Source organism: Rhynchophorus ferrugineus, unplaced genomic scaffold (assembly GCF_030347505.1).
Source record: "Rhynchophorus ferrugineus isolate W39M unplaced genomic scaffold, kcgeb_rfMv2 rfM1, whole genome shotgun sequence".
Lineage (NCBI taxonomy): Eukaryota > Metazoa > Arthropoda > Insecta > Coleoptera > Curculionidae > Rhynchophorus > Rhynchophorus ferrugineus.
Genome location: NW_027472580.1, coordinates 44,297,016 through 44,317,622, shown reverse-complemented (window position 1 = coordinate 44,317,622; position 20,607 = coordinate 44,297,016). Strand labels below are relative to the sequence as shown.

At 30.5% G+C, this 20,607-nt stretch overlaps 1 protein-coding gene across 1 annotated transcript in view; it reads right to left on the bottom strand.

Annotated features, from left to right (window-relative positions):
• The window catches only part of LOC143206811 (putative polypeptide N-acetylgalactosaminyltransferase 9), a 336,211-nt gene that overhangs the window by 52,193 nt on the left and 263,411 nt on the right, over positions 1-20,607 (bottom strand). Inside the window, 2 exon segments of the mRNA XM_076419549.1 lie at positions 7,273-7,589; positions 13,432-13,703. Of these exon segments, the coding sequence (XP_076275664.1) occupies positions 7,273-7,589; positions 13,432-13,703 (589 nt within the window).

Genomic DNA, 20,607 nt, shown 5'->3' with positions numbered 1-20,607 from the left:
TATAAACTTCCATTAAAATGTTAATATCATAAAATTATATTTAAGAAATAATATTTCAATAAATACAATAGATAATTAATTCAATTGGTATGTAACAAAATTACATAGGAACTATATTAAATAAATAATGATACTCATATTTTATACATTTCTGAACTATATACATTTCCAGTGATTATATACTATTTTAATACTCCACGTTTTGCAACATACTATTTATTTATAAATGGTTTATTCTACATTTTCTGGATAAATTGATAATCCTGATTATATGACAAATTTTATAAATTACCTTTAATGTTATATTATTCTATAATGATCTCTAATCCGCTAAATGTTTGTAAATGAAACATTAATATGGCTTTAATACCCCTTTTAGTCTAAGTGTTTCTGTATATATATTAAGATTTATAGTAATATGTTACTAGATCTAAACGTATTACTTAACATGATAGTTTAATAGTTTCTGCAGTAACATGGCATTATTACTGTTAGTATGTGAATTAAAATAGTGTTTCAACCATTATATGTTAAAATTGGGAGAGTTGATATAATAATAACCGGATTTGATTTAATTGATGACAATTAATACTCTTTAGGAAAAAAAAACTTATTAGAAATTGAAATAGTAAATAATTACTGATATTCTTATCAGTTTGCGAGCTATATAAACTTCCATTCAAATGTTAATATCATAAAATTATATTTAATAAATAATATTTCAATAAACACAATAGACAATTAATTCAATTGGTATGTAACAAAATTATATAGGAACTATATTAAATAAATGATGATACACATATTTTATACATTTCTGAACTATATACATTTCCAGTGATTATATACTATTTTAATCCTTCACGTTTTGCAACGTACTATTTATTTATAAATGGTTTATTCTACACTTTCTGGATAAATTGATAATCCTGATTATATGACAAATTTTATAAATTACCTTTAATGTTATATTATTTTATAATGATCTCTAATCGGCTAAATGTTTGTAAATGAAACATTAATATGGCTTTAATACCCCTTTTAGTTTAAGTGTTTCTGTATACATATTAAGATTTATAGTAATATGTTACTAGATCTGAACGTATTACTTAACATGATGGTTTAATAGTTTCTGCAGTAACATGGCATTATTACTGTTAGTATGTGAATTAAAATAGTGTTTCAACCATTATATGTTAAAATTGGGAGAGTTGATATAATAATAACCGGATTTGATTTAATTGATGACAATTAATACTCTTTAGGAAAAAAAAACTTATTAGAAATTGAAATAGTAAATAATTACTGATATTCTTATCAGTTTGTGAGCTATATAAACTTCCATTAAAATGTTAATATCATAAAATTATATTTAAGAAATAATATTTCAATAAATACAATAGATAATTAATTCAATTGGTATGTAACAAAATTACATAGGAACTATATTAAATAAATAATGATACTCATATTTTATACATTTCTGAACTATATACATTTCCAGTGATTATATACTATTTTAATACTCCACGTTTTGCAACATACTATTTATTTATAAATGGTTTATTCTACATTTTCTGGATAAATTGATAATCCTGATTATATGACAAATTTTATAAATTACCTTTAATGTTATATTATTCTATAATGATCTCTAATCCGCTAAATGTTTGTAAATGAAACATTAATATGGCTTTAATACCCCTTTTAGTTTAAGTGTTTCTGTATACATATTAAGATTTATAGTAATATGTTACTAGATCTGAACGTATTACTTAACATGATGGTTTAATAGTTTCTGCAGTAACATGGCATTATTACTGTTAGTATGTGAATTAAAATAGTGTTTTAACCGTTATATGTTAAAACTGGGAGAGTTGATATAATAATAATCGGGTTTGAACAACTTAAAATATCTAGAAAAATAATACTGTTTAAAGTTGGATAATCATTCGTTACGAAGTCACTTAATTGAGTGTGAGAATTAACAGAAGTTAGTTTAATTTTAAAATTATGCCTTTGTTGTTTTAAGTGAAAAGTCCCCGGCCTACCATAGTAAAGCACATTTTTTGGAATTTTTTTATTCAACATAATTTCCTTCAAGGGTGATACACTGATTATAGACACCCAACTTTTCGATACCATTTTTGTAGTATGATTTGCCCTTTGCTTCAAAATAGGCCTCAGTTTCGGCGATCACCTCTTCATTCGACGAACATTTCTTCCCAGCGAGCATTCTTTTGAGATATGAGAACAGGAAATAGTCGCTGGGGGCCAGATCTGGAGAATACGGTTGATGAGGAAGCAATTCAAAGCCAAATTCATGGATTTTTGCGATCGTTTTCACTGACTTCTGACACGGTGAAGCAGCACATTCTTTTTCTTCAAATGCGGTCGTTTTTCCACGATTTCGTCCTTCAAACGATCCAATGACGCTATGGAATAGTCGCTATTGATGGTCCTCCCTTTTTCAAGGTAGTGAAAGAAAATTATTCCATGCGCATCCAAAAATACAGACGCCATAACCTTGCCAGCCGACAGTTGAGTTTTCCCACGCTTTGGAGCGGGTTCACCGTGTGCAGTCTACTCGGATAATTGTCGATTGGACTTCGGAGTGAAATTATGGAGCCATGTTTCATTCATTGTCACACATCGACGCAAAAACTCGGGTTTATTACGCTTGATCATCTTCAAATACTGCTCCGAATCATCAACTCGTCGTTGTTTTTGGTTAAAAGTGAGCTCGCGCGTCACCCACTTTGCACAGAGCTTTCTCATACCCAAATATTCGTGAATGATATAATATACACGTTCAGTTGATATCTTTAGAGTGTCTGCTATTTCATTCAATTTCAATTTACGGTTATTCCAAATCATTTTGTGGATTTTTTCAATGTTCTCATCGGTAACAACCTCTTTTGGGCGTCCACTGCGTTCACCGTCTTCGGTGCTCATTTCACCACGTTTGAACTTAGTATATCAATATTTGATGGTTGATTTTCCTGGGGCAGTGTCTGGAAACTCTGCATCAAGGCAAGTTTTTGCTTCAGCTCTATTTTTTCTCTTCAAAAAACAATATTTTACGCGAAATTAATTTTTGTCCATTTTTTTCACAATAACAAAAGTTGCTTCACTCAAAATGCTATAATTGCTAAAATGCTACAAACTAATGATCCGCCAGCTGTAAAATTTATACACGCATCTTTTGAGGGTTAGGGTTAACAAAAAAACATATGGATTTAATTCTAGTAGCGCCATCTATGTGTCAGGCAGGGAACTTTTCAATTTACCTGTTATTTGTATTCTAATGATTTGGATGGATTTACCGATTCTAACAATGTGGAAAATCTGAAAGTCGCAAGCTATTAGTTATTTTTCATTCGTTTGATGAAAATACTCATCAGAATACCATCTGAGCTGTGAAAAAAGCCGACAATAGAGAGAGCTAAATTTGAGAGTGTATTGGACGATAATAATTATTTTAGCAATAGTTGTTTAATCTATGTGAGTTGACCAACTTATGAACATTAACTAGGTTTGGAGGCACCGAGTCAGGTAGGTATCACCTTTTAGCTTCTTGTCTGGATTCTGGACTATGCTAGTAGATTAAAGTCACATCCATAGTGATGGAATGATGCATAAAATTATTTTGATACATTTTAAAGTTGAACTCGAATGTTCCATTTTTCCATTATTATACAGTGCACACTGCTTGAATCTTTGTGTACTTTGCTTTCAGCGCAATTAAACATTTCAGATTAAATTTAGTTTAATGACGAATTTCATGGACATCGCGCACATCTAATCGTTTGGCGAGTGCATTCGGTTGCACTGCCACTTTGGATCAAACACGTTATGAGTTCCAGGGGGATATTGCGTTGAAATAATTTGTTAGAGACGTAATACGCGGCTTCATTACTTTCTGAAATTTTACTTAATCTGATTTTCACATTTGATCAATTAAAATGATGGATGTTTTGATCTCAAAAGTTTCTCCTTATAGTAAACATCGATTCAATTGTTTAATTATTTACTTAAAAACTTAGACTAGTTCCAACTTTCCATATATCAGATTTTACTAATTGTGAAAAGTAGACAGTTTATTTTTCATTACCACTGGAAATTGGAAATTGGTGTGGACTCACCATTGGAAAAACTGGAAATGTAATGTAAATAATATTATAATGGTATATATTTCATTATGAATATCAACTGGCAAAACAACTGTAATATTAACTGAATAGAAAAGAGATACACGGCATCGCAATGTGTGAAATATCGAGTGACTTGTAAAATATCTATTTCACTAAATTCAGGGGCTTTTTTTCGCCGAAATAAATTCCTATAAAGTAACTTTAATGCTGATATATCATTTTTTTCCTTTTCTCGTATGCCGAGGAAATATATCCTGAAAAATGTCTTCATTATTCTCGCGTCATTTTTCAGTATATTCGAAACCGTCGGAAATAACTGAAATTTTGTGTCGGATTGTGTAGTATATGGTACATATTTCATAATAAAAAATGTAGGATTCTAACAAATAAAAAAAGTAGATATTTTCAAATTGTTCGTTGCTGTTTTTACGCGATTTTATAAGGCAAATTAAGTATGCCAGAAATGTTTTTACATTAAAATAATTTGATTTAAGTATGATTCAGCTTCAAAATTAAATCATTATATTATACTTCTACTTAGTTTTAGCAAATGCAATTAAAATATTTGATAACAGGTCAATTGGAGAGTCCCCGGCCTACTATAGTAAAACACATTTTTTGGCAAAATTAGTTCTTTTATTCAAGATAATTCTCTTCAAGGGTGATACACCCATTATAGCAATGCCCCAACTTTTCGATACCATTTTTGTAGTACGATTTGTCCTTTGGTTCAAAATAGGCCCCAGTATCGGCGATCACCTCTTCATTCGACGAAAATTTCTTCCCAGCGAGCATTTTTTTGAGATCTGAGAACAAGAAATAGTCGCTGGGGGCTAGATCTGGAGAATACAGTGGATGAGGAAGCAATTCGAAGCCCAACTCATGGATTTTTGCCGGTAACAACCACTTTTGGGCGTCCACTGCGTCCAACGTCTTCGCTGCTCATTTCACCATGTCTAAACTTAGCGAACACCGAACACTCCTGGGGCAGTGTTCGGAAACTCGCCATCAAGCCAAGTTTTTGCTTCAGCTGTATTTTTTTCCTTCAAAAAGAAATATTTTAACAACACGCAAAATTCTTTTTTATAAATTTTTTTCACAATAACAAAAATTGCTTCACTCAAAATGCCCTAATTCATAAACTAATGATCCGACAGCTGTCAAATTTATACACACATCTTTTGATGGTTAGGGTATATAGATTTAATTCCATCCATGTGTCAGGCCGCGGTCTTTTCAATTGACCTAATAATTGAGAGTAAGCATTAGTTCGGTTCGTTTTCTTTAAATTGAGAATTTAATATTTATCGTAGAAAATTGAAATCACGAACTATTGTTTTTTCTCACTTTTATAACTCTATGCTATAACCCAATTTATAAATTAACTAGGTTGCGTGCCTTTTGCTTGGCATACTTAGAAATCACAAGAAGCAGTTTCCGACAAATATGGCGGATATAGTATGTAGAATTAACACATTTGAAAGTATATATATATATATATATATATATATATATATATTATGTATATATATATATATATATATATATTATATATATATATATATATATATATATATATATATATATATATATTATGTATATATATATATATATATATTATATATATATATATATATATATATATATATATATATATATATTATGTATATATATATATATATATATATATATATATATATTATGTATATATATATATATATATATATATATATATATATATATTATGTATATATATATATATATATATATATATATATATATATATATTATGTATATATATATATATATATATATATATATATATATATATATATTATGTATATATATATATATATATATATATATATATATATATATATATATTATGTATATATATATATATATATATATATATATATATATATATATATATATATATATATATTATGTATATATATATATATATATATATATATATATTATGTATATATATATATATATATATATATATATATATATATATATATATATATATTATGTATATATATATATATATATATATATATATATATATATATATTATGTATATATATATATATATATATATATATATATATATATATATATATATATATATATATATATATATATATATATATATGTATATATATATATATATATATATATATATATATATATATATATATATATATATATATATATATATATATATTACATTTTATTGAAATCAGTATCTTTTTGAGAACTAAATCATCGACGGAGGGTATAATCGGAAAACCTAATCCTTATGAGCTCTTATTATTATGTCGATGTTTTCCCTATATATCGGAAAAGGCAAAATAAACATCTCTCTTTGTAGTTTGTTTCTTTGAGGGGCTTATGATGGAGTGAGCTTACGTAAAAGTCTGGCCGATTATTTGATTTTAATTTGAAATAAAGTATGTATTAATAGAAGTTATCAGAGATTATATAAAATATTTTATTTATGATAAATTATTTGGTTTTTCTTCGCGCCGGAATAAAAATTTGAGTAAAATTTCTAAATACATTACATTAGGTAAAAGATAATCCAGGTAAGGAAATTGTTATAAAATTGTTGTTAGAAACGCTCCGATTAATGATAAATTGAGGTGTTACAAAAGAGTATTTTTTGATATTATGTGAATTATTAACATATAGAGGATATTTGCTTGAGAAATGAGCTAGTGAATATGTGTCTCCCGATTTATATTCTAAAATATCCCATAGTTCTCCACAACATCTCAAGTACAGGAAAAAATGAGTCAATGGCCAATAATGGACCTATTTTGACCTGAAAATTTCTATTTATTGTAGTTTTTTGCCAGAATTGGATATTGAACCAGGCATTCTAATAGGAGTATCAGTAATAATTAGAAGAATAAAGTGTTGCTATACTTTTTTGAAGTTTTTTCCGGTACCATTATCAATTTATTTTTAACATATAAATGTGATCAATTAGTGGATATATAATTATGAAGATTTGTGAAATTTTGCTGTAATTTTATAAAAGTTTGTTGATAATATAATATATTGCGTGAATTCATCGCCTGTTATAATTATTTGGTAATTAACTCACTCTATCAATACTGAATAATCCTCCCGCCATTGTGGGACTCCAAACTGGCTCGGCAGTATTCTTATGCCTTTTCTTTTCGTGATTGGGGATGGCATGCCAGTTGAACTGTAGATTCCAATCGAATCCACCCACGTTCACGCCGGTACTGTCGTGGTACAAATAGGCTAGTGTCGTGTCATCGATGACGTCGATCACTGGACATACTACGGTGGTTGAGTTTCGAGCTATTCTATCCAACAGAGGTTCTAACCAGCCAGTGGTGCACTCACAATGTGAGTCCAGATAGGTAAGTACTGGACCAGTAGCGTAATCATAACCTGAAAAACGATAAAACAAAACTTTAGTTATATATAAAACCCCTATTTGAGATGATGATGGTTTCATGACTTTTACGTTTCTTAAATATAATTGCTAACAAGAAGGAATAAAGAACCAGTCGAATTAAAAATAAACTTCATTAATTCAATCTTATTTAAATAGGTTGATAAAAATTCTGAGCATATAATGGGTTAGAGAAGCACATTTATTCAACATTATACACCAACATCACTATCATTTTCGCGCACTATTGAAAATGTGCGGGGTGCCGGCAACGACGATCAGTAAACGACAGTGAATATACCGAGACGTTGATCTCAGATATCATTGAAGGGTACTTTGTATCATTGAATCACTGACCATCATTCAGTTCAGACATACTACCATCGACTACCCAAGCGCCTCTTCAGGTAAAAACAGAGCTGCTCCATTTTTCTCTTTCTATTTTCACCTTTTTATGAAGTCAGTAGCCACATCATGTAGCCATAACAGTTTAATTGCGTTCTACCTCCATTCACTGAGCCATAAACTCAATACCAGAAAAATAAAAGACTCATTATTGCGACGTAATTATATTTACATTTATTTCAAAAAATTGTTTAATTTTAGGATTAAGTGTAGGGGTCTAATCTATTAACTGGTTTTTGTAATATCTATGATATGGGAAAATAATTATTACTTGAGATGATATAAAATATCGTATTGTATCGAATGTCTGGTGAAGCTGGGCCAAGATAAGAAAGGCACCGAATAAACAGAAAACGCGTGGTTAGCAAAAAGTATGTCTCATTGGCTCGTTGTATAGTGCTCCGAATAAGGGGGGTTCAGGTACAGACGAAGCGTGTCAGAAGTTCTATCCGCGTGAGAATTTCCTAGTTGGAAGAGTCTTGCCCGTCACACAATTCTGAACGAATCCGGGTGCAGAAAAGAGTTTCTTGAACCAAATTCTTCAGCTACCACCAAGAACCCGAGGAAGGAGCTTCAGCGATGAAACACGGTGTATCGAGAATGAGAATCAGAATTGAAGAATAACAGAATTATATTTATAAGAGTTACAGATCCAAGACCGGAAACAGTAAAATGTCAAGATAACAGAGTTAGCAAAAGAACAGTCAGAACAGAATTACACAACAGTCAAGAGTCAAGAGTGAGAACAAAAACGTCAAATTAAGAAGAAAGAAAAACACAACAACAAACGAAGAAGAAAACCAGAAAAGTTAACTGTAAAGAACAGTAGAATTCTTATATGTCCTGCGTATAATCAACAGTTTGGTCCGATGATGGAATCAGTATTAGACAGACATACGATTTAGTAAGTCATTTCCATTCAATTCATAATTCCTTTCACCATTACATATCGATTTAACTTTAATTTTATATATATTTCTATTATTCACTAATATAAACAAACTTTCAAACAAACTCAAAAAGTTGTGCATAAATTTACGCAAAGAAGAGAAAAAATAAATTGTATTTTATTTGCACTTTCTCATTTGTTTTCTCTCTTTAACAACTCAACATTCATTGTGAAGTTAAAATCTGTTATGTGAATGATATCTGTTATCTCTGAATATCTGTACTTAACTGTGTATCGCCATAGTGATTTGGTATTTATAACTAATATTATAAACAATAATAATCAATAATTTAAGCAGACGTCGCGTCAAGTTGGACCCGATTTAGGATAACAATTTTATTGAGAATTTCGCCAAAAAAGTTTTTTAAATTTTAAAATTCATCAAATTATTCCAGAAATTCAACAACAACAATCTAATTAAGAGCTATATTGTTCAGCTAATAAATTTTTAACGGCCAAATTATTTTTCTTAGGTCCAATTAAAAATGTTTACCCGAAAATTAAAATCGAGAGAAAAACGTTAATAACGAACAGACAAGTGTCTGTTCTTCCACCGATCACGAACTCTCCAAACAGCAAAGTCGTCTTAAATCAAATTTGCGTTTATTAATGGTTGTTAATAAAGTTTTTTATTTTCGCAATATTTCAGCGAAGCGAAATTTCAGATCGAGGTTGGGCGCGATTTTAATAATGTCCTGGAAAAGTTTATTGCTTTTTAATCAGCTTAAATTTGTAATGATTTTATTAAATTTTCAGTCGCTTGGGGATTGCGGTTGTTTTTTTTTAAGTAACTAGCGATTGGTTGGTGATAAATGTGTGATAAGTGGTTAAAACAGATTTAACATATTATAAGAGCGAATTAATTTTATATTTTCTATATTTTCTAGATGTTAGTATAAAAAATTGTGAACATTATTTATTTAAGGTCGAATTATATTTAATAATAATAATGTGCTTGGATGCTATATCAATTGGCAATAACCGAAATTGCAACAAAATAATGCAATAACTGGTCCAATGGCTTCAACACTTGTTGATACAAAAACAACTTATACTGGAGTGTTAATTTAGATTGTGCTCCAAACAACGATTAAAAATTAGCGTTTTTGATGATTTTGCATGACAATTGTCGACCACACTATGCAATAACTGTGACGAACATACTGTTGCAGTTCGAATTGACAATTCTGTTGCAGCCAACGTATTCAGCAGACATATCATCTTCTGATTATCACACTTGTTTAAATCCATTCAATGGCTTGGCTGACGCAGGATTCCGAAATATCGAAGTAATTATTGGAGTGCAGCTAAACTGACATTTTTCTTTCGACACAGTCTCCACATGTTATCAGAAATATATGAAAGTTGTACAAATATTGGACATTATTAATATATCGTGTCGTTTTGTATTGCTGTTCAACAAATCGCCTCCACTTTCCTTTCTTTGTTTCTTTTCTGTTCTAAACACTTTCCCCTTCGCGAGGTCAGTAGAACTCAGTCGGAGAGCATAAGGTTGTTTTAAATTCATTCAATCAATTGGAATCAAATTAATTATCAAGAAAAGAAGATGGGTTGACATTGAATTGGTAGTCGTTCTTGATTTACTCAAAGCATTCCTTCAAAGTATCGCAGTTGAAGCTGCAAGGTCATAAAAGGTGGATTGAAGGTGCTCAAAGATCCATAGCCATAAAGTACTCCAAAAAACATTTAAGCTTTTAAAAATATCTCTACTCCGTAAATTAACATAGTCTACTAGAAATTGGATAGAAATGAGCAGTTCAGGGTGAAAAAGGCCGATTGTAGTAGCTTAGTTTTTAGCCATCAAATATTGGAATCTGGAATTACTAAAACCTGGAAAACTATTCCATATAGGGACACCAGAGGAACTTGGGTAGAAACAGTGAAATTTTAAAGATCTTCAAAGGCAAACTGGCGCACGAAGGTACAACTGATACTCAAAAATAATTTGACAAATATGAGCTGTCCAGACGGAATAACGATCACGTATATCTTGTGGTGTTTTCTTTAGAAGCGAGGTGTTATATAATGCAGCGTTACGGAGCGTTACTATTGGGCAATACCATCTGTTTTAAGACTACCTGGTCTGTTTTCTAATAGATAAGAACCTCCAGGGTTGTTTTGTATCGCCGTTCAACAAGTGGCCTCTTCTTTCCTCAAAATAGAACAGATTATAAAGTAAATTAATAGTTTTGGGTTCTAAACCATTTTCCATTTTATAACTTATATATACCGTATATATTATAATTTATTACCAATTTTTCTCTTTAACTGCCCTTTTTAAAAGGATAAAAGAATCAGAATACATGCAAGCATATAATACTAATTAATTTTGTTTGAAATCTGTCATAATTAACACGCTTTCTATGGGCTTTGCATATTAACATTATAAATGAATAAAGTCGTCTTCCTCATTATGCTGCACCGGTTTGAAGAAATTATCAACAATGCTAAATAGGCGCCAATCTATTGAGTACGCTCGATGAGAGTAAGCTTGCAATCAATAGTGAATTTTATATACCTGTCGCAAAGTGTCCCTGATCGTTATAGCATAAGAGTGTATGGAAAAATTGGATAATAGTTAAAATTAACATACTACACCTGGTTGGTTTGTACGAGAGCTATAGTGATAGAGAACATTTTAAAATTTTGGTCACACGAGAATGCAAAATTCTTGTTAAAATCAACTAATGAAACTAGCAGTACAAATCAAACTAAGTGCAAAGAGATGCTAATTAACCTGTATAATAAACAAGAAAGAATGAGGAAGCATAACAAACTGGCCACATAATATACATGTTGAAATTGAAGAATTTCGACAGACATCATAGCAGAACAAAATAAATCAGAGCCGGCTTGGTGGTGCAGTGGAAAAGGCGATGGGACGGTCCTCCTAATGTTGCGATAGCCGCGGGTTCGAATCCTGCTGTGGCATAGTCGTAAATTTATGTTTGTGATTGATTAATATTTGTGAATGTTCTAGGCAAGAGTATAAAATATGACAAGGAAAATGGTCCCAGTCACGCCAGTAACCAGGCTGGGTAAGACCGGATGTCTTCTGGGATGATTTCTAAAGTTGGTCACTTGCCAGTCGGTAGGCTTAATGCTGAGGACCGTGGTTCGGAGCCCACGTTAAACTTTAGGCCCAGTCCAGATAAACCCATAATAAATCAGAAAATCAGCAGTATGCGTTAAATTTCACATACTTACAGTTCTACCATATGTGACACAAATATAGTCGTACAATGTATATTATGTGATATAACAAATTTCTAGGTTTTAAAATGAGTTTCATCTTAGAGAGAATATATACTGACATTAAAATGTTTTATTATTGCACTAAAAATAAACGTGTATATAAGACAGACGTTAGACTATATACTACTATTAAATGCATTTTTCACATTAAAAATACATTTATTGAGAAAAATTGGTACAAAATATATTAATAAAATTATTTTTCAGCCTTTTCTACAACTTTTGAAATCTATCTGGCAATATGACGATACAGTGTCGAAAAGATGTGCGACCGAGTGTTTTCATGTAAGAGTATGACTTTGCGTCTGTTACTCGCTATTTCTTATCTTTTGCATCAATACTTATATCAATTTGTTCAATGAATCCTGGTGACATCTGCAGTAATATCTTCATTCAGTTTTAATAATTAATTTTTTAATATTTCGCTTCGATTTCGATGTCGATGACTGTCTTGGACTAATACAGAACTTTATGTACTTGACATTGTCACAGTAGATCCACATTTTGTTGTTATTCACTACAGAAACAAAAATATTCTTCTATTGTCTGGAAATCAATGAAACTGCGTTGTTGAATCTGTGTGGTGGTCATTTTCTCTCCTTTTAGATCGTTTGCGTCGCATACAAACATTTGGAAATAGTTGATTCAGCAACTACCATGCTGTCTGAGCTGTTTTCTGCCAATAAGTCTTCCAATACAATGTCTTCGATCTTTTATGATCTAAGACCTTTTTGGTCATTGAGATAAAAATCACCACTTTTAAATCGTTAAAATCAAAATCGTCGATTTGAACATTAAGGAGCTCCTTGAAAATTTCATTAAAACACACAACAAACATAACGATGTTGAAAATATAATTTCGAATATTTCATAATTAGTGTTTGACTACACTGAATAATTCAATAATATTATGTGAAAAACTGTTATTTTATGTAGAGAAATGTCAAAACCATCAGATTGAACAGTAATAAATACATTATTTGAAAAGTTTCATTCAATATCGTAAATGATTACACAACTTGTAATTAAGATAAAATTCATTAAAATATCTTTCTAATATAAATCTGTTATTTACATTACTCGTTATATTGAAAATATATATATTTTTTAAGTTAAATAAAAATTTCTTTCATTATATACAGTATATACTCGACAATCAAACAAATCATTTTTCAAACATTATTTAATGATATGACTCAGTATATTACCTAGTAATCTGGCTCGGATTAATCCCAGTCTTTTCGGGGCTCTAACTATTTTCACTTTAGGCTCATTAGCCCAGTATTCTTCGAGTTGTGTTTTCAGATGGTCCATGTCCGAGAAATCATCGACCAGAATGACTTCGTGGATCAACTCAGGCGGCGATCTGTCAAATACAGAATGTACCGTTCTGAGCAAGACTGACCACGCTTCGTTGTGGAAACATATGATCACCGATGTTTTTGGTAGGTTGGTTAGATACCGATCTGGTTCTTTACACCTGAAAAAAACATAGGTATTATTGATCTGATAAGTATAACTTAAATTACAACTACTGTAGTATAACAACTGCCAATATAAATAATAATATAGTATTTTTTAAAAATTTGTTTAATTATATCTACAAACAAGTCTATACTTGACATTTATTGATTTGATTTTTATAGTAAAAAAGTTATTATTATTTTCATAGTTTTATATTTACAAAGTTTAATACTTTAAATATATTCTCTTAAGAGTATTTTTCAAAATTTGAGTTACTTTCGGAGATATAGCTGTTTTAGAGATGCGACTTCCAAAACAGCTCGTAACTAACCCGACACATTAAACCCGTTTTTCTTGAAACTATTTTTGCGAGATGCTTGCCATGATATCTTAAGTTCTACTGAACTGATTTATAAGAAATTTGATGTGAGTCTTTTATACATTTATATATCGTAAAAAGTTAATTTTTAAAAGTAAGATTTTAAAAAACTGTCAAAAAAATGTCTGTTTTTTTTAACATTAGTAATTTGGCGAAAAAAAATTGTTTAACATTTTTGTTTTGCTCGAATCGGCGTATATCTAGATTAAGCATTTTCTTTTTTATACTTCCAGATTACTAGGAAGGTTGCAATAGTGTCAGCGAGGGCGTGCCATTTTTGAGACCCCCTCGGCGTCTAAGATTTTTTTCTTGTGTGTATTCTTTACATGTTATTAAATATCTAGTAAAAAATAGTTACTAAAATATTATTTGTCTGTTTTTGCGAAAATACCTAAAATTCTTGTCTATTCAGACTAGAATACTCCAAAACTACTTATCAGTTAAAAGACGTTTTATTTTTCTCCAAAGATTTACCTTAATGTTATTTCTAAATCGAACTGTACTGAGCAAACTGAGTTTTTTGCAAGCTTTGGACTAGTAAATAGGGAAAGGGGTATTTTCTCTGCGGAAAAGGAGACTCAAATTTATGAAAAAATTGTAAGTTATTAGAAATATTGAGTGATGTAATATTTTTAAAATAAATTGTTTAAACTCAACCCAAGAATTTGGATATGGCCGAGCAGCATCCCCATACTTCGTTTCTAAAAGTATGTAATGGGATTGACATAATTAATTAATAAGTCTAAAATGCATTCTATGATTAGTGCTGTATATACCGAACAACTCAATAATACTAAATTAATGAAAAATTGATCTAGAAAATGCCAAAAACCATCGATTTTAATAATTGTTTCCATAGATACTTCACATTTTCAGCAACAAATATTCCTGATCAAAATATATATAAGCATATAATATTTTTCGGTATATAAATCCTCACGAAACAAGATATTTCAAATCAGGTGTTTAAATAGTTCACAAAATAGTGTAAAATTTAATCAGTATATATATATATATATATATATATATATATATATATATATAATTAACTTTAACCATTGTTGTAAGTGTTGTTGTTCGATGTTGAAAAGGAATGAAACAAACAATATATTAAGTATTGAGAAAACTAAAATCGAAAGCAATGTAACTATTATGATTCAGTTGTTATTAAACTTTCAAAGACACTGCCACATCAATCTGGCCGAATTTGATTGATGGTCTGGGTTATGTTGGTTTTAGACTTGCTACTACGGAATGGTTCTAAGTGTGAGTTCAAGTGGCTCGTGCGAGAACAATTTACATACATAATGTCCATTGTAGTGTCCGTTTAGTGGCAGGTAGTGTAGTTCTGCTGGAACCACATGTCACCAAATCATATAAATTTGGGATATATTTATAAAAGAGTCGAGCGAATTAATTATCTCATCTTCCTAGTGCTTGCCGATAACAGATATTAAATTGAGATTGTATTAAATTAAGGTAATTCATTAATGTACATCCTATATATGTATATGTTTTGTTTTAGTTAAACGTTTGGTGAATTTTTAATAGTATTTCCTAAATATTATGTAGATTAGGTATTATTTAACAGAGACCTCCGCGCTAAAAGTTTAGCACGCAATACAATTTTTATTTCATCTTATAGGTTCCATATAAAATCGTCGGGCTCCAGCAATGCGACGCAACCACAACACAGGTAAAAAATAAAATAAATGATCAATGTTTTAACTTTTTATTTTAGTAATAGGTACACCTTCCTTTATTTTTCACAATTCAGTCTCTTCGGCGGTGCTTCATATAGCTTTTAAACACAATTTTGATCTAACTTTTTCCTCTCATCTTCGATATTATTTTTTAGTTGTTCAACATTGTTTAATTGTTTACCATTTAACTATAATGACGTGATAGCTATCCCAACAATGTTCAATAATATTCAAAACAGGAGAGCGTGCTGGTCAGTTTTTACACACACTCTAAAATTTTAAATATTGTGTTATGAAAAATAGTATTAACGAGTTTCGCAGTATGGACAGCAGTCAGGAGTTCCTTACTGAAAAATATAATTCTGACCATCAATTTCTGTTCTATATTCGGCTAACTGTTATAATATAACTTATTCTATTAATGTTTAAAGAAATTAATTTTATTTCTGTTTTCCTTTCAAAGCTTCAAAACCTACAGCAGCCCAACATATAACACGTCCTCCGCCCATGTGATCTTTTTTAATAGTTATATTTATCAGGGCCATTCAAATTGAATTTATTTTAGCCTGACACCATGTTTTTATCCATGATATGTTCTTTGGGAAACTGTAAGTTATTTTTTTTGTTTTTCATTTAAAAAGACTTTTCAAGACCTATTTATTATATTTGTTATTTGTGACACCTTAAATTTTTGCTTTTTAGATTACTGGTAATATTCATTTCTCTACTATCTGTATTCTTCTACAGGAATCTTGGCATGAAGAAAAAGAAAACTGACATTTTAAATACGCAATATCTGGAAATACGAATATAATTCACAAAACAACATGTAATAATCCTTTGCTGACAACTGTACACTGCATGTATGCTTTAGTTTTATCTAAACAATAGCGATTTCTTTGGTAACATCTCTTCTTTCATTAATCGTAAGAGATGTAAACCACAAATTTATTGTTATTAAGAATGGTAATGAGAAATATAAAGTTTTGTCGCGATTGTATCTGGATATCTAGAAATCAACATTTATTTTTTATTTATTTATATATTACATTTATTTATATTTATTTGCAATCGACATTTTATATTTTCTAACAATTCATATTGTTGCATTTAATTAGAGTGAATTACATGATAATAATATCGGTTTTGCGTTTTATGTTTCTAATATATGGCATATTTAAATACCTTAGTTGTTTAAATTTTTGTAAATGAAACTTTATGTTAGAAAGTACACTATGTTTCGAAATATTTTTGTCGTATCGCTTTTACAGGCTAAAATTTATCTAAACCATTTCTATTTCCTAACTTGTTAATATCATTTATCAGTTGTGACTATGATAGTGGTTCCTTGTTGAATCCGTCCGTTCCTTCCACCATCACGTCATCATCATCATCATCATCATTATCAATCTATAGGCAGCCCTTAGAGGTAGTGTCTATTTCTGAACCAATACCCTGCTTTTCAACCAATAGTATCCAAAAGATCGGTTTTGCCGCAGAAGCCTGTGAGGAATTCGCTTACTTTTCATTCAACAAGCATGTCCAAACTAATTTGTTTTTCAATTGTGTACTGATTATCGCATCTGAAACGTTTGATCTCGTTTCTCTATATAATATGGTCTCGAAGAGAAACAAGAATTTGCCTTAGGCACCGTATTTGAAAATACCTCAAGCTTACAGATGTCAGACTCTAAAGCAAGATGTACTAGTTTTGGAGCTATACAGAAGGAATGGCAAAATAAGCGTTCGAAAATTGTAACATTAAATTGTAACATTTATTTTATTCTTTATGCACCACTCTAGAGAAGCAAAAACTCCTGTAGCCATAGACCATTCGATTTATTACTTCGTTGGTAGATGCCATGAATGCATTCGACTATGGCATCAGTAGGAAGACCGTTCTATTAAAAGAAAAATGACTGATAGCTATAAAAGCGTTTTCTCTCATTGTGTATAATATATCTCGCTTGATGTTTTTAAATAGAGAACATTAGTGAGAGATCAAATAAATAGGGCTCGCAATTCAAAGAGGCTCTTCACTCAATGTCCCGAAATAAACGGGCCCATTAAGTGACCGCGTCTCGTAAAGCAGACAAATTTTATACGATTTTAAATGTTAAATACGGACAAGGCTCGGAAAATAATCACAAGAAAATCGTCTCGTCCTCTATGCCACCCGCCTTTCCAGTTTAAACACTGCGAATAAAGTCCCGGAAAATCCGTTTTTTTTTCAATTTCCCGAAACGGCCGTTAAAAGTCCCTCATCGGCATTATCATCGTTCTCCCTTCTTATTTCGATTTATTAAGTCAGGCATCAAATTGAGTTCGAGCATTCTGCTTCATGTTCAGTACGCCGATTAAAAAAAAAAAGAAAGAAAAATATACACTCCGGGCATGAGGAATGATTGATGAATGAGGTGGGCAGGGGTGAAACGACAATTTTTAATTAACGAGCACAAACTGTCAGAAATGGTTATGCATTAAGGATCACCGCCAGGAATTAATAGATTGGTAAAAAAGTAATTTCGGATCATAATTTCAGTCATTCCAAGATAAAAGGTATTTTCATCGTCCACGATTTAAAACAATCACATTTTTTAGAAATAGCATTAATATCACTTAATGCTCCATCTTCTTTACGGTCACTTAAATTCATTGCTTGAATGTACTTAATTTAGTCACAATCATATTTTAAACATGAGAAAATGTGTTTTGCCTGGTCTGTCCCCTAACATATATTGTTCATGTAGGAGTAATTTTAAATATATATATAAATATAATAAGCTGTCGAAATCATTAATTTTAAAAATCTATGATAAATAACTCATAAGTAGTTTTTTCAGTCATTTCAATAAATATTGTATATATAAATATTGCGTGCAAAGTTATGAATCTGTGAGTATGGTTTCTTCACTGCTAACGATTTTTTGCGATCATTTATCCATAGATAAATGTTATATTACGATTATTTTTATTTTTATAGTCAAAAATTATTTCTCTGCCTCGTAAGACGTCAAAAACTTTATGTCTAGGGGAGATATAAAATTGTCAGATCAAAGTATTTTTATGGTTAACCTGTAGACAGTCCTTGACTAATTTAGCTACTAACGCGTGAGAACCCCTAGAAAAAAAGTATATCAAAAATATTAAGGCACCAACGCATAAAAATTAACCTCGATAAATACATACAATACAAAATTAATAAACATGAACCGTGTCAAAAGAAGAAATAAAAAGGAATTGTTAAGGTTATGAACCAAATGACACCCCGAATCTAATAACATATCTAATAATAAGAAAATCATTAATTTGAAAAATCTAGGATAAATAAAGCATTATAATCTAATAAAATTACATAATATTTCGTTTTCATAAAAAAAACCGTGAAAAGTAGTGTTGAAAAAAGAGATGTCGTTTAGCTATTATATAGAAAGTGACAATCCATACGCCAAGATATTGTTAACCCAAAAACTAAAAAAAAAATATGGACAATAACAAAGCGTGTTAAAAGGATACTAAAAATGCGTACTATCAGTTCTATAAAGTTCAACATTTGAAAACAGCTAGATATTGAAAATCTTATTAAGGAATTTGCCAATAGTAAAGTTAAAAAAGTACAATTTCCAAGATATTTCCATCTTTTTCCATCAAATATGTTTGTGGTGACGTCAGACCTCTTCTTCTTATCGCGAACTGGTCACAGAATAAGATTGATCAAAAACGATCAAGGGCACGCAGAAAAATAGACATCAGATTCATTCATCTTTCGATGTCCAAGCATCTTACATTCAATCAACAATCATCCTTTCAATAATCAGACATTCATACATTTTCATTAGGTGATTAGTTGTATAATAGTTAGTGTTATTAATAAAGTGGTAAGGGAAACATAGTTTCATTCATTAAATTACTCGAAGACCTCCATAAGTGGTGACCCAGATGTGATTGCTGCAGTTTGTTCACCTCGAACAGCTCAGACCTCCATTTTTGTTTTGAGTTTCTTGCGTATAATTTTTACCTGCGTTAACTTTAAATGATCATCAAATTATTATCTTTTTCAAATTAAGTAAAAAGTTAAAAGCTGTGCTACCATGACATAGATGTTTGCCGCGTTACTGCTTTTTGGCCATTTGCATAAGATCGAACACTAAAAGAAGTTCGATATTTGAGATTCACGTGAATTAACAATGAAAAACTTAGTATACTAAGTTTCAGTTTGTGTATCGCAGCTGGAACGAAACGAAATTAAGCTATTTTTAAAACGAATTATTACGGGTGACAATAATGTGAGAGTTGGCTTGGTGGCGCAGTGGTAAAGGCGACAGTACGGTCCACCTGCTGTTGCGATAGTTGCGGGTTAGAATCCTGCTGGGGACTGGTCGTAAATTTATGTTTGTGATTGTTTAATATTTGTGATTGTCCCAGATAAGAGTGTAAAATCCGACAAGGAAAATGTCACGCTAGTAACCAGGCTGGGTAAGACCGGACGTCTTCTGGAATTATTTCTAAGTTGGTCACACGCCAGTCGGTAGGCTTAATTCCGAGGACCGTGGTTCGGAGCCCGTGGTCGGTTTTATATCACCATTTGCTTTTCTTGTCTTTACTTTCTCTTATTGACTCTTTTTCTTTCGTACTTCCATTATCCCTTTTCTCAATTTTCCCCCTTATCTTCTCTTGTAGTTCTTCTAATTATTATCGTTTTAATTTTATGACCAATCTCCAATAATTTTAATTTATCTAAATAACCATCTTTATTTTTAAATTTTTTCTTATTCGTTAATATTTCGATTTTCTATTTTGTTGCCATGATTATCTTGACTGGTCTCTCTAGGCCCGTT